This window comes from Phaenicophaeus curvirostris, chromosome 11 (genome assembly GCF_032191515.1).
Source record: "Phaenicophaeus curvirostris isolate KB17595 chromosome 11, BPBGC_Pcur_1.0, whole genome shotgun sequence".
In the NCBI taxonomy this organism is placed as follows: domain Eukaryota; kingdom Metazoa; phylum Chordata; class Aves; order Cuculiformes; family Cuculidae; genus Phaenicophaeus; species Phaenicophaeus curvirostris.
The window spans coordinates 8,820,700-8,835,794 of NC_091402.1; the positions used below are offsets into that span (position 1 = coordinate 8,820,700).

Here is a 15,095-nt window from a genome sequence, read left to right on the forward strand (position 1 = left end):
AACTGCCTTGGTGAAGATAAAAGTCATATAAAGAAGATGTAAACAAAACTTGTAAGCAAGCCAAATTACTGCCCCCCCCAAGTTTTCACCAGAATTTGGGGAATTCTCATGTTTACCTGGTAGAGCAAGAGTTGATTTCGGGGTTGGTTTTTTGCCACACTTGATCCGATACTCATTTATGGAATTTTCGATCTCTTGCAGCTTTTTTACAGCATCAGCATATTCTTGCTTTCTTTTCTTCTTCACATTTTTGCACAGGTCTGGCTCACTGGCAAGTTTCTTTGCAGCTTCCATCAGCTTTTGCTGTATGATAAAATTGCTCTCCAAGTCCTGCAAAGCAGGATCCTGCAAATTCATGAGACGAGTTATTTGCCCATATTCTGGGTAGAAACTATCAAAGAAGGTTACTGAATAGAAGATCTATTTTTGTGGTAATAAAGTGCAATCTTGAGCACAAAATAGAAAAGTACCAAGGTTTATATATAAGACAATCTCAGCATATAGAACTCTTAGGTCATATTTCTATAACTTGTGTAAGATCTCTTAAGAAAGGTCCAAAGTTCTTGAGCCCAGGTGACCTAAGATAGACTCCTAAACTCCATTAGAGTGGTCTAAGCCTGAAAACATCTGTTCAAAATCTCTCTCTGCTTTGGAGAAAACAAAAATGGAAATTGATACCACCATACTTACAGAACAGAGAGTCAGAGGCTTTAATTAATTGTTTGTAAACAACTTTGAGATGCTCAGATGAAAGGCACTGAAGCACTGCTAAGCAACACACTATTAAATCTGGTCAGCAGGATTTTGTTTCAATAGGATTTAAGCATTCTATATAAAATCAGTTTGCTGCAGACACAGACTAGATCAGCCCTGTAAACCAGGGCTGCAAGTTTCTGATAAAAGACAGATGCCAAGTGCCCAAAGCCTATCAACTACTTGGATGATGGCTTGTTAACAGGAATGAGGGGGAATGCTATGCAACCAGAAACTGCATATATCTGGATTACCATATCTCCAGAGTCAGTCTCTGCCCATAAAGTTCATATCGGCTTCTTGAGCAATAGAGAGAGCTTTTACTTAAGTGGAACTTGCATTGAGCCACAAATACATCTCCTCCTGCTGTCACCTGTCACACAACTACGCTCACGGACAGATGATTTTGCAAGGGGACAGTGCACACCCTTGCCACGTTCTGCATTCAAATACAATTTCAATGTGATGCAAACCAATGCTTGAGAAAAGCTCATAGCCATGGGTTGCTAAACAGTGCTTGAACCTGCTCTTCTCTAATTAGCAGGAAAACATCCATTAAAATTCAAACAGCATGGCCAAATCAGGGGTTTAGGTCAAGGGATTTCAAGGCCCTTTGAAGCAGCCAATTTCCTGGTCATTTCAAAGGTAGCACGGCCGAAATGAGGGTGGGAGCCACCATAGTCTATGCAAGTGATGGTCCCAGGTGCCCCCTCTCAAACAATCAGAGAAAAGATGGATTGTTTCCAAGTCTGTTCCACCCCACCTCTGCTGTGAAAACAAACTGCAGCACTCACCTCTTCACTTGGGAGCAGGTTGTCATCCAGTTTGAATGCTGTGCCAACACGTCTCCTGACCTGGGGAGGCTCCTCTCCAGCACTCAGAGGATACTCTTTGGGCATCTTGCCTGTCAGCTCCTGAGGAACAGAGAGGGCTCTGTGTGAAGGTCCAAAGGGAGAGAAGGGCTCTTGCCCACCTCCAACCCCAGCATAAAGTGCAGTTCTCACCGCCTCTCGCAGGCAGATTTTTTTCAACTCCTCGACTTTCTGAAGCAGTTTTTCCTGCAGGAGTTTCTCTTTCTTCTTTAATTCCATAATTTTCTCCTTCTTTTGTTCTTCACTGACCTCTGAATCCTGAGAGCCTGAAAAACACTCTTCTGTATCAGAGGATTTGCAGGTAAAAACTTTTTTCTTCCTGGTCAAGTAAGCAGATATCTCTCCAAAGCAGTCCAGCTCAGCAAAACAGCACATTATTCAAAGTGCAACGTTTGGCTCTCTTGTTATGCAGCAAGCAGGATTTTATGTAACATACACTTTTTCAAACTCCCAACATACGTACTTGCATGATAAGTCACATGGTAAGTACACACCCCAAAACCCCACCACCCAAAATTAAAATCAGTGGTATCTAGAATATACTTCGTATTTTGGCTTTGACTTTGAAACAGATACAAGGCTCCTTGCACAAGGCACCTACATGTGGCAGCCAGGCTTTTACCTTCCCACCTTGGTTCCTCCCTCCATAGTCAAGGGAGAAATCTGAAGTTCCCTTCAGAGCTGGGCTTTATTTGGAAGCATTTATTTTCTCTGCTCATTTTTGAGGAAGCTTGGGGCAATTCAGTTCCTAGAACAGGTGCTTAAAGTCAGCTGGGATCAAATTACCCTCAGATTTCGGTGAGACTTAAAATCATTCAAGGATTGACTGACTGGTAAACTGATATCAAATTATTCATGAACCAAGAGCACACAGGTGCTTATCCATCTAGCATATTTTATTTACTTACATTGTCATGGGGGGTGGAAAGCAGATTATGTCATCGACGTTACTGTTTCAGACTCATGGCTAGAACATGCCTTCACACGTGTCACTGTATTTATATTCAGCCAGCCTGATTTTCCCTTTTACCATACACAAGCCCTACCATATTTCACTACCTTGTATTTACACAAAGTATTACCTGATGAGATCAAACTGCCATTGCTTGCCATAATGAGCTGGTTCTTTGCCTCCAAAGTCACTAGCTTTGAAACTTTTGGTGTTCCCATCTCTGTCAGATCCATGGCGATATCATCCAAACTTCTGGCTGAAGGAATTTTTGCCTGAGGGAGTTAAAAAAAAAAAAAAATTTCAGCCTGATTGAGTTACCTGTGTGTGATTAACTTCAGAACACAGGGTCACAGAAGGTGGCATTTCACTCCTCATCCCCCACAAAATTAAGGGCTAAAGCAACAGCATCACCCAAGAGCCCTCAGTGCATAGGGCTGTGCTGGCATTTCTGATTCCCCCTGCTCCCAAAGCCTCAATTATCCCCCAACTAAAAATCTTTCTGCTCTTTGCACCGTGTTCAAAATGAACATGAGAAGGAGACAAAAGAAAAGGCAGATTAAACACTGAGACATGGGAATTCCCTCTTCTGTGATTACAATCCCATAGCCCTTCATTGCAGGAAGGCTAAAACTGATCAAATACTGTTACTAATAGCCTGCTCAAAAAGCTGACAAAAACAATTTGTAGTTTTTCTCTGGAGAATAGTTTAGCGATGGAAAAACATACACCAAAGGATATGCTGGAAAGGTGCTGAAACTTATGCCTACAGTAAAATGCCTTATAACTTACTTTGCTTTGCTTTCTGTCCAAGTAAAACTGATGTTGACTGATTGCCATCACCCAGATGGATTTGATCAGGGAAGTGTTTGCATACCAGGTTTGCACTACCAGTCCACTCTGACCAAAGGTCCTTCTTGACACTGAAATTCTGAGAAGGTGAAAAGAAATGAAGTCTCAAGGCATACCCCAGTCTGAGTAAAGAGTTACCCTGCTGCTACAACTGCCTCCTCCAGCCTCACCTGCGGGGATCGTGTACTTCCACAGCAAACTTCTTTTCACGGAAATAGAGATTTTCCAGCTGTTTCCATTGAAACAGCTAAGAGAAATGGGAGAGAGAAACAGAACACTGTTACTACAGGAATCATCAGTCTTCTACCCCCAAGGTTATGTAATTTCAGCAAATTACAATTCCTGTGTATCTTCATCTATGGCATGGACTCAGTAATAACAACAGTCACAACATCAATTAAAATAAGCACATAAATATAAATATATACCCCTCGAGTAATTTCACACTCTTGCAGATAATGCATTGCAGATTAAGGACTTTACCTGTAACAGCATCTGTTTCCATAAAGAGCACATTTAATTTCACTGCTCTGTTGACAGAGATCTTGGGAGGCCAGTTGAATTTCTTTTCCCTCTGATTAATAGCAAAAAAACTCTATACAAAGTAATTGTATAGACACCCGTGGTCTCTTCTCTCAGTTAGAACATCCCCATGGAATGGCAACTTGCAGAAAACTCTTTGGAAAACGTTTGGTGAGAGACCCAGCATGACAACTTGGAGCAGGGGTACAACATGTACAGAGAAAGGGCAGCTACAGTGGGAAGCGACCCCATGATGAATACTTCTGCAAGGAAACCACAGATTTCCTGAAAACTGCCAGCTGGCAGGAGAGATCAAAGTCAACCAGGGCTTGGCAGCTGCATCCGTGAAATCAGAATTTCATACAAACCCACTGCCCTTTTGCACCAGCATTAGCCATCCTCTGCGGATGATCCATCAGGGATTGCATCTTCTCAGCCCAGCTCTGGCTGAACTGTTTCCAGCCCCGTGGTGGAACTTTCTGCAGCACCACCTCCTGCACCTCTCCAGCAGTGCCAGAGCGTGTGGGCGCACATGAAGACATGTATGGGTGTCCCCATAGACGTCACCTGAAGATGCTGGGGTGCACAAGTGCAGCAGCAGATGCTGGTTTACAGTCAGTGACCTTCCAGAGGTACAGCCCACACAGAGGTACGTAAGGTACTTCCACCCAGTCTGGGCAGGCAGGACCAGTGTTAAGTGGGAGAGATCAGCTTGCAACATCAGTGATCCAGTGGAGGCATCCAGGACATTAGTAACCTCCTCCTTCCCTACAGAAGCTTTTCAAAAGCCTTCAACGTGCAGCCACCACATCAGAAGTCTGCAGGACACGGCACATCCCTGCTGCCCTCCTACTATGGAAGAACTTAAAAGCATAAAACTCTGTTTTACACCATGCTGCATTTGAAACGTTATTAACACAGATTATAAATGAAACAAAGAACACGGTTTAGTGGTAAACTTGGCAGTGTTAGGTTAAGGGTTTGACTTGATGATCCTCAAGTTCTTTTCCAACCTAAACAATTCTGTAAGTCTATAACTCAGTGCTCTTGTTTGTAGGGAAAACTCTGGCTCTTTCAGTGATCCTTCCCTCTGTTTAGTTAAAGCTTTCCTTTCTAGTATTACAATTTATTATTAGATCCTGCTACATGAAAAATGCAGCAAGGGGAAATGTCATTTACTTAAAGTAATAAGTCATTTTCTAGATGATGGTGAAAGTTTTACTCTGCTGCTTAAGGAAGTTTAGCTTTGTATTAAAGGCACCTCATCCAATCACACTGCTTTCAGAAGTGCTCTCTATAACTTCTCATTGAACTTTTAAATAAATACATTAAAGAAAAAATTAGAAAGCAAGCAGCTCATGCTTAGGATGTTGAGTAACAGCACCCACAGGTGCTCCAGCGCTCTGGGATCCCCAACCCAAGCTGCCCCCCTTCACCACAGAGCCCACCGTGCAAGCTCCCATCCCCGCACTCACCTCCCTGCAGCACTGGCCCCTTCTCCCTGCCGCCCCCGGCCACTCCGCAAAGCATCAGTCAAGGGTGACATGAGGAGAGCATGGGAAGAAGCGGCTGCCATGCCATCCCTCCCCGCCGCCAGCAGCCTGTTGTGCTGCTCTGCTTTCAGCAGCTTCGCCTCCCACTGCTGACACATGCCTGACATCACCACCTCTCCCGGCAGCAACGCCTCCCTGACGCACCCTTTCCCTCAGATCAAGGGGAAACTGAACCCAGGAGAGAAGAGAAGAGAAGAAGGTTTCTACTGAAGGGCTGCACCCACCCAGAGCACCCCAAAGCCTGGCAGGGGGCTGAAGTGGGAGCGGGCATGGCAAGGGGGGCTGCAGCAGACAGCCAGTGCCCTGCTGTGGCCGAGTCTCAGCCCTTGTTGGCATTGACTCATGGCAAAGAGGCAACAGGTTCCACCAGAAACATCGCACCCTGCTCCCACGCTCATAAAAAAAACGATGGGCGTGCTTCAAACATGACCTCTGGAAAATAAAACTGCCTTGCTGCCTCTTATCGGTTGCAGGTGATGACTCTCCGTATCCTTTATCACTTCCTCTGGGTTTTTCCCCTCCGGACGCGCTCAGCATTCCTGAGGGCTACGAGGCATTCCCAAGGGCTGCAGGAGATGGGGTCACCTGTCCTGGGGGTAAAGAGGGTACCCATCTGGCAAGTGGACAAAATGCAGCTGCCTCACAAGCTCAAGCAGCCTCCTGTCCAGGCAGGGGGATACACCAGCACTCCAAGGGTTGGGGTGGACCCTTCATGAGAAGCTGCCTGTGCGCCAGCCCCAGGTGAGCATCCCTGATCATCTGTGGTGCCAAGAACAAAAAAAAAAAAAAAAAATATCCTTTGCATTTGTAAGTAAACCCATGGGGAATTGCCTCAGGATGTGGGCAGAGCTTCACCCTATTTCCTTCCCACCCTGCGAGATCCAACCCAGCCCAAAAAGTAGCTGATAGTGCCTGAAGCGTTTGCAGCTGGTACACCCAGCACAAAGATGGTTGCCTCCTTGCCCAAAGACATGCAGGACTGGGTGGACTCCAGTTCTCCTCTCTACTGCTCCACTGCAGAAGACATGGGGAAGCATTGTTTGAAATTCTGCACACAGAACACATTTTTTGCTCTTAAGGACTGAAAGGTGCCCTGTCCTTAGGTTATCTCACTTCAGAACAATATAAGCTCTTGGCAATCAACTCCCCTGACAAACCCTCCTGCAGTGAGGTCCTTAAAAAAAAAAGAAGGGAGCAATAATCATATGAGAAACTTCAGCCTCATGAGGTCCAAAACAAGGCCAAGTGCAAGGTCCTACACCTGGGTCAGGGCAATCCACAGTTTCAATAAAGGATGGGGGGATAATGTGGTCGAGATCAGCCCTGCAGAGAAGGACTTGCTGGTGCCAATTGATGAGAAGCTCAACATGTGTGCTCACAGCCCAGAAGGCCAACTGAATCCTGAGCTGCATCAAAAGAAGTGTGGCCAGCAGGTCAAGAGGGGCAATTCTGCCCTTTACTCTGCTCTCATGAAACCCCACCTGGAGTATTGTGTCCAGTTCTGGAAACCACAATATAAGAAGAATATGGAACTGTTGGAATGGTGTCCAGAGGAGGCCACGGAGATGATCAGAGAGCCGGAGCACCTCTGCTATGAGGACAGGTTGGGAGAGTTGAGGTTGTTCAACCTGGAAAAGAGAAGGCTCTGGGGGGACCTTATAGTGACCTTCCAGTACCAGTACCTACAATAAACCTGAGGAGGGACTTCTTACAAGGTCATGTAGTGATAGGACTAGGCAGAATGGCTTTAAATTGTAAGGGGGAATATTTAGACTAGATGTTAGGAAGAAATTCTTCACGATGAAGGTGGTGAGTCCCTGGCCCTGGTTGCCCAGAAAAGTTGTGGCTGCTCCATTTCTGGAAGTGCTCAAAGACAGGTTGGATGGGGCCTTGGGAAGCCTGATCTGGTGGGAGCTGTCCCTGCCTATGGCAGGGGGTTGGAATTAGATGATCTTTAAGGTCCCTTCCAACCCAAACCATTCTGTGATTCTAAGTAGCAGACTAATAATATAGGTGCACTTAAAAATAATCACAAATTAACATAGTAACAAGTTTGTCTATTATGTCTGGATTCATGAAGAGGAAAAAAGACCTCAATACAAACAAGGATTAAAAAATATAATAAAGAACTTAATTTCTACAAACTCCTTCAAATAATATTTTTCTAAATTGTGGTCAAAAGGCAATACTTGGGAAACTGCACTAGAATTTACCTGCTCCCTCCAAATAAACCATAACCCTGTACAGACATGCTTCGAAACAATTCCTAATTTCAATCTTACCTAAACTACATGCATATTAAAAGGCAAAGGAGTTGTACTAAGAAAAAAATCTGGAAATCTGAAACTGGTTGTGGAAGGCAGGAAGAACAATTAAGAATAATTAAAATGTTTTTGTGGCAGTTTTGCAATGTATGTTCCTTTAACCAGATGATTAGGTCCACCTGAGCTAACGAAGGCTTTCTTCATAGCCTTCTCATCCATTTAGACTGCCAGATGCTTAAAGCTCCCAAAAACTCCCACTGGGCATAGCAGGGGTTGTGTCCAACTCTACAAGCAGAATTTGGCCTGGTCAAGGTTTGTTTTCCGGGTGTTTTTTGAGAAGGTGGAGCTGCAAAGCTTCCTCATCACACCTCATTAATCAGGCACCTCTGTGCACCAGCCAGACTTCTACCACCCAGCTGCTGCTTTTGCAAGCCCAGGAATTTAAGCTTCCTGTATTTGTACTGGGGATTCTCTTTCAGATACTACGAAACACTGAACAAAACCATCACCCTCCTAATCCTCTTTTTCCATACTGAAAGAGCTGTAAGTGCAGTCTAAGGAGACACAAAGTAGATGCAGGCTGCTTAAGCGAGTGAGACACCTTCATAAAAGAAACAGCTGGGTTTTTACCTGGCTGATCTTGCACCTAGTTTTGAATAGAATGCAAATTTGGACCTGAGAGCAGGAGCTTGTTGGCACAGAAAACTGGCCCCATCAGGAGGGCAGGTAGGAGCTAGCAGAGCCCCCACCTTGAAAAAGGTGTAAGAGTTTCTCGGGGCCCTTTGCCTAGCATTTCTATCAACCTAATGCATTTTGTTTTAAAAAAATCTTTTTTTTTTTTTTTTTTTTACAAGGACGTGAAAATCTGGAAAGAAGCTGTCTCAGGGGCTGCACAGCCAAGCTCTGCTGCGCCAACCCTGGCACAGCAAGGGCCAAGGTTGCACCCAGGATGTTTCCAAGGTTGATGGCAAATTCTGACCAAGAGCTAAATTAACCAGATCTGAATTTCTACTCAAGGGATCACTAGGTAAGGTCAGCACGGAACTGCAAACCCTACTGCAACCTTCCAAAGCACATCACAGTACATGCGGTGCCTGTAAGGAGGTTTGGCAGCCAGTATCCCAGGAACAGCAATCTCCCGACAAATCTTGCAATTCAGACCAAAGAAACAAAGTATTTCTGCCCACAGGAATGCACCCCACCCTGATGAAGGAAATTACCACCCTGCCAGCAATGGTGGAAAAAAGGGCCGCGTTTCAGCCCCTCTGCTCCAGTTTTGCTGCTTGGCATGCTACCTTCAGCTGAAATATTTCTGTTTTAAATTGTAGTGCCTGGCCACAGAGGGAGGCATTTGAGGAGATGGGTGGAGAACCAAACAGCCCCACCTGCAGCTACTTCTGAGAAAAGGAGGCAGACAGCTCCCACCTGTACCAGCAGAGCTCACCTGCAGGCATCCTTCATCTCTTACATATTAAGCCATTCCTCTAAAAACCTCTTCCAACACATTTTTTTCTAATGCATTACATTCCATCCTTGCTAGATTCTTACCAGCATTAACAAGAATCAGAGATGTCTGGGCACCAAACTGTCCGAAAATGCATGTGTTTTGGGGCAGGTGACACTCGGGCAACTTGCCACGTATCTGTTAGGAACCGAATTTCCAACCAGTCTTGTAAACGTATGTTTATTTTAAATAATGATGCAAGCTTAGTATCTTGTGTCTAAATCAATGGTTTCTACTCAGTGAGAAATAAACACCATAAAAGAAATCTCTGCCTAATGAGATCTGCCTGCTGAGAAGACTGTCTGAATGTTGTTGTGTTCTCAGCCATTCAGCAAAGCAGGACAGCAAATTTACATTAAGTTAGTTCTGCAAGTGAAAACTTTCAGCATCAAGTCTTAGTATATGTTGAATCAAAAGGAAAATATCATAAATATTACCCACTTCAAAACTAGTATACTCTAAGAAAAACTTCTGAACATAACTTATTCAAGACAACCAGCATTAGAATCCAAATCCTCCTAGCTTTGAAACAATACCATATCATGATTAGTTCTTCTCTTCAGACTTTATAGTTCATTTATCACCAGGGAGTCGCCCACAGAAACACAATGAAGTGGGAGAACAAGTCAAAAAGCCAGAAAGCTGCCTTCTCAAATTCCCATCCCTCAGAGGATCACCACATGTTGGCTGAACGCAGAATAAACTGAACTCATACCCTAATGCACGCTCCATAAACAAGACAATGTATTGTTTATCTCGACAGTGAGAAGCATAGGGGTAGAGATAAAAGGGAGATCTATTCTGTTTTGAAACAGCATATGAAGTCCTGGGACCCATTTTATGCTTTTCCTAATTGATTCAGAGGAGACTGGGGACAGGATCTTGGCATGCCACCCTATAGCAAGCAGGAGGTATCTCTCAGTATTAAGCTGCAGCTGAAGGGAGAATGTTTGCAAAGCAGCAGGACTGCAGAGTTAATCCCAGGTCTGAGCTGAAATCTGAACAAACACTGCCAAAGCCAGTCTTTTTATGCCTTGTGAGACTTGAAGATTATAAGCAACTCAGCCCAGTGTAACCTCCAGCCCGTGTGGAGCCACCACTTTTATCTACAAAGAAAAAGATAATTTTCATAAATGGCACAAAAAAATAATTCTCCATTTTCAGTCTATCACAGCACCGAAGCACAGTGCTCCCCCTTGGCTCCCATCAAGCTTGCTGTCCCAGGCAAGCAGTAAAACATGGGCTCACTTCACTAGAAATGGCTTCCAAAGCAATACAGGCTTTCAAGAGTGACTTACAGCAACAAAACTTCATTCTCCAAACCATCCTGGGTCAACCAGCAAAACACTAATAGCCGGACATAAATCTCGTGAGCCAGCCTTACGCAGACAGACACGGCAGGTTCTCCTGGTCCAGCCCTGAGTTACACACCGTCCTCTCCAAAAACACGTTTCCCTCACAGATGATTGACTTTACGTGTGCAAGCTTTGGCAAGGCTGGGCGGTACAGATCTGGAGATTGCTTCATGCAAGTCTGTCATGCAAGCTGCTTCCTGTGAAAAGTTCTCAACCTTGGGCTTCATGCAACAGTGTTGATCCAAAAACAAAATCTTGAGATAACCACTGCGCTCCAAGGCTCATATTTAGGTCTCTGATTAAAAAACTACTTGGATAAAGCCAAAAGATATCATTTTTAGAGAAGGATGGCTATATTTGTTGGGATTTAATTGACATTGCTTTAATAGGTGCAATTAAGTTTGTATATATATTATTATTGGTTTAAAAATTTTATTCTTAATATGGACTTGGCTCTTACCAGGTGCCTATAATGAACACATTAAACAAATGCAGCTACATCTGACAGGAGCCATTTGCATTGCAGAAAAGACATGATGAGCAGAATAAAACTCCTTGGTGTGAATTCAGCTGGAGCACAGGCATGAATTCCTGTTCAAAGCCTCCAACCTGAAACTAAGCAACTTTCCCACAGCAGCTTGTATCAGAGAGGGTTGTACACCTAGAGATCACTTGTATCTTTAAAATTAGGAAAGGCCAGCTTGGTCTTCATTAGAGTTGAACTAAGACTTTCCCTTTTATTGAGTCAATCAGCTGCATGTATATTTAAACACCAATAACTAGAGAAGTGGAGCACAATAAGGATGCTCCTTCCCAGAAAGCTAGGGATAAACACAACAGCGCTTTCAATCCACAGTATAAACAGCAGCATAACACCATAACAGGGTAGTTGTGAGCTTGGCTCCATCCCGAAAAGCAAGGCAAGGAATTCTGCTAATTCCAGCAAAACCAGCACCTCTGCTTCAAAACACAGGCATAGTTTACACGCCTACTCTACTCTTGCCTGCTGCTTCAGAAAAGACTGTGCTTGCTGACTCCTCTGAGATTCAGGTAAGCTATACTGACTCTTTTCTCTCTGAAGTACATTAATACATTCATAAATATGAATAAACAACAATACTCGTTAAAAGGAAACTTTTGCCTGCTGTACCACAGGCAGCAAGGCTGAAATAAACAACAGTCCAAACATTTTTTACTCCAAACCCAAGTCTGGATGTGAGTGCCTCTCTAGATTCTGTGCCTGTGTTCTCCCTCAGAAACAATCCTATTCCAAATACTTCCATGCATCACATCGGAAGTGCACTCTGTATTTCAAACCCTAAACCACCTTTTATTTTTTTTCTATAAAGAAACTGTTCACCTATTTAGCCAAATGCTAAGAGTGGTCACGACTCAGGACAAGCTGTGTCTTCAGTCATTTTTAACACCAGACAAATCCATAAGGATACTACAGCCATATCCATCCCCTCTTTTTCAATCAGCTTACTGGCATTAAACCTTGCCTCTGCATTTAGGCTCCTCTCCCTTTTAATCTCTGTCCTCTGTTGTATAATTATAATTACAGTCAAGCCGACAACTGTCATAATTCCTATTGTAACACTTCCACTGCAGAGGTGACCTTTGGTTTTTATTTCATTTTATTTCTGTTGAACACAACTCCCACTGCCTTCAAAGGCAATGCCTTGTAACTAACTGTAGCAGGGTGTGACTTGGTATCTGGGCGCTGCTGACCTTAGAAAGTTTTCTTTATCTGCCTGGTTGATGTTGTAAACTGAAATCCCACAAGATAAAAACTGCTTGGCGAAGCAATGCTTCTAGCCAAGCAAGCTGCATTTTCTTGGACAGCATTGCTGGCCACAGCTGGACAGCTTGGCTAGAGAATGATCAGTGCTTGACCTGACTGGAAAAATATTGTAGGTGTTTCCTAAAAACAGGGAAGTGCTGAAGAGCAATAAGTGCTCCTTGATGTCTTCTTTTGATGATCAGTAGCTGCATTGACTTGATTTTCTAGGGTACCTCTCATGTCACTGTCATTTGGAACAGGCAAGGAAAGAGAGATGCAGGGCTAAACCAAGTGCTTTACTAAACAAAGCAAAGAAAGGACTTAAGACTTCAACCTTGGGCACACAGGCATATAAATATACCAAAAGAAACCAAGTCATAACCTGCTCTGGAAAGAGAGAAGATCAAGTTGGAAGCTTGAAGGGGAATTACTCTTAAAAGGAAGTTTTGTTACGCTGTGTTTTTTGGCACAAATACACTAAACAGTATCACTTTGCAAATGTAAAATTCCCTGGCAGGAAGCACACACTTCATGCGAACTCCTGCCCAGATCATTCCCGGGGAAAGAGAACAGTAAAACCCCAGGTCTCCATCTCCTCATGGCTTAGATGTTCCAGTGAAGACATGAACCAGAAAGAAACCGCACACATCCCGCCCAACAGTGCGGCTCCTGCACGTGTGGTCCTGGCTCTTCCCCCAGCCAAGCACATTAAATAACTCTTTGAAGACTGACAAGGCTTAGTCCTGTCACAGGGAGACGTATGCAGCTACAGGACTGGGCGAGCTCCCAGCGCATCGTGTGCCTGAGCTGCACGATGGGTTTCCAGGGCCACCAGCAGAAGAGCCTGTTCTGGCTCGCTGATGGGGGCTATCAAGCAGCCAGCAGTGTGATACGGGACCCTTTGCCCTGTTTAAACAACACGGGAGGCTGTTGGCACAGCTCACTCTACAGGAGACACACAAAGGAGAAAGGGGGTGGAAAAAAAGAAGAATAACAGTATTTGGCATTTCCCCTCAATTCCTCCTTATAATTCATTGCACCATGAAAACACAGAGTTGCCTAAACAGGCCTGCAGTTGCACTGACTTCCCCTTGTCTTTCATGGATATCAGTGGATCCGTTTATCAGTCCGCACACCTATGAAAGCCAAGTGAAAACACTGCTCAAGTACAATGTTTGGGACTTGCAAAAACCCAGTTGCTTCATGCTTCTGCAGTTACCCCTGGAGGCTGCCAGAATTCCTGTCCAGACTATCCTGAGACCACCAAACTCAAGATGACACATCAGCCAAAGCTTCCAAAGGAAGTTTCCACTTTACTGCTTCAGTGAGAGCTTTACTGCTTCAATGCCAGCAGAACTCTCCTTCTGCCTCCAAACCTTGGTCTCTTGCTCAGTAGTCTAATAAACAACAACTTAAAAAAGTATATTCTGACACACATCACCACCCTGCCCCACCCACTCTCCCAAATGAAAAAAGATCAGATGCAAAAAACTTACTTTTCTGGGCTTAACTTTGTCTTGTAAGTCGTACTGGCCTATTCCTTTGTAACTTATTCCAAGCCACCAAGGGATTCCTTGTTTATCCTGAAAAATTGGCATGTACATGAACCAAGAGCTACTCAAGAATTAAGCAATTCCAAGATTAGAGCCCATTTCATTCTGTGACGAGTACAAGTAGGTACGGAACAAGGACATTTTTGCAAACAAATTGATGTGAAGTGGATTGCTGGGGTGAATGTTGAAACTTTCTCCCCCTGCCTTCTCAGCCAGAGCCAAGAAACTGCGTGGTGGTTGTGCAAAGTAGACAAAAAAGCGACAGTGCTGCTGACACAATATGGGGTGTCACTCATTGTAGGAGTGGCTGTGAGAGGGGATGGAGATGGGACAGAAAAAACTGTGGCCAATGACTACATCCACTAAATTCAGGCATGGACCGCCGCAGGAAAACAGCACAAAACATCAGCTTCTCAGATACCACAGTTATGGCCATGACTCAAAGTAAGGAGACATCATCTCTGCTGAGCTCTTCTGCACAAAACACATTGGCCCAGGCTCTGCTCTACAAATGGGAATAAACGGCGTGTTTCCATCACTCTCCAAAAATATTTCTCAGCATTTCCCCATTCCACATACGCACCCCACTAATCACCTGCCCTTTAGTCTATTCTACATTGTATCGCTATCTAATATTGCTTAGAAATGTCTCTGTGGAAACTATTAACTGCTTCAGATCTAGAAGTGATATCCAGTTTAATTAAATTGATATGAATTTAGCTTACGATAGGACCACAGATGGCTTTACAATGATTCCTTTCTGTCTTCTGTACCACAAAATGCTTTGCTGCCCTCTGAAAACTGTTTTTAAAGAATATGGAAGGGGGGAAATTACAGAGGTTGAAAAATGGGAGGTTTAGTTCTGACAGAAGAGCACTGAATCAAACTACTCCTATAAGAATGCAATCACATGTAATAACTAAGCAATCGCAGTATCTATAGGCATTTACTAACCTTCACTCCATAATAATGAACTCCATATGTTGGCAAAGCTTCTACCACTTTCATGTACCTGTAGACAGATTTATAGTGCATCAGATGATTTTCTCTAGAGGGAATAATGTCTATTAACATATTTTTTCACATATACATTCAAGACCTGTCATTTGTTCTTAGCATTTTTTTTAAAGTCTTA

At 43.9% G+C, this 15,095-nt stretch overlaps 1 protein-coding gene across 5 annotated transcripts in view; it reads right to left on the reverse strand.

Moving 5' to 3' along the window:
- The window catches only part of FRMD4B (FERM domain containing 4B), a 133,103-nt gene that overhangs the window by 11,626 nt on the left and 106,382 nt on the right, over positions 1–15,095 (reverse strand). For all 5 annotated transcript variants that reach the window (XM_069866315.1, XM_069866314.1, XM_069866316.1 and 2 more), the window contains exons 10-17: positions 14,915–14,972; positions 13,904–13,990; positions 3,597–3,673; positions 3,367–3,505; positions 2,708–2,849; positions 1,758–1,891; positions 1,548–1,667; positions 117–345 (exon numbers count right to left, since the gene is read on the reverse strand). In XM_069866315.1, the coding sequence (XP_069722416.1) occupies positions 117–345; positions 1,548–1,667; positions 1,758–1,891; positions 2,708–2,849; positions 3,367–3,505; positions 3,597–3,673; positions 13,904–13,990; positions 14,915–14,972 (986 nt within the window). The remainder of the gene's footprint in view (positions 1–116; positions 346–1,547; positions 1,668–1,757; positions 1,892–2,707; positions 2,850–3,366; positions 3,506–3,596; positions 3,674–13,903; positions 13,991–14,914; positions 14,973–15,095) is intronic.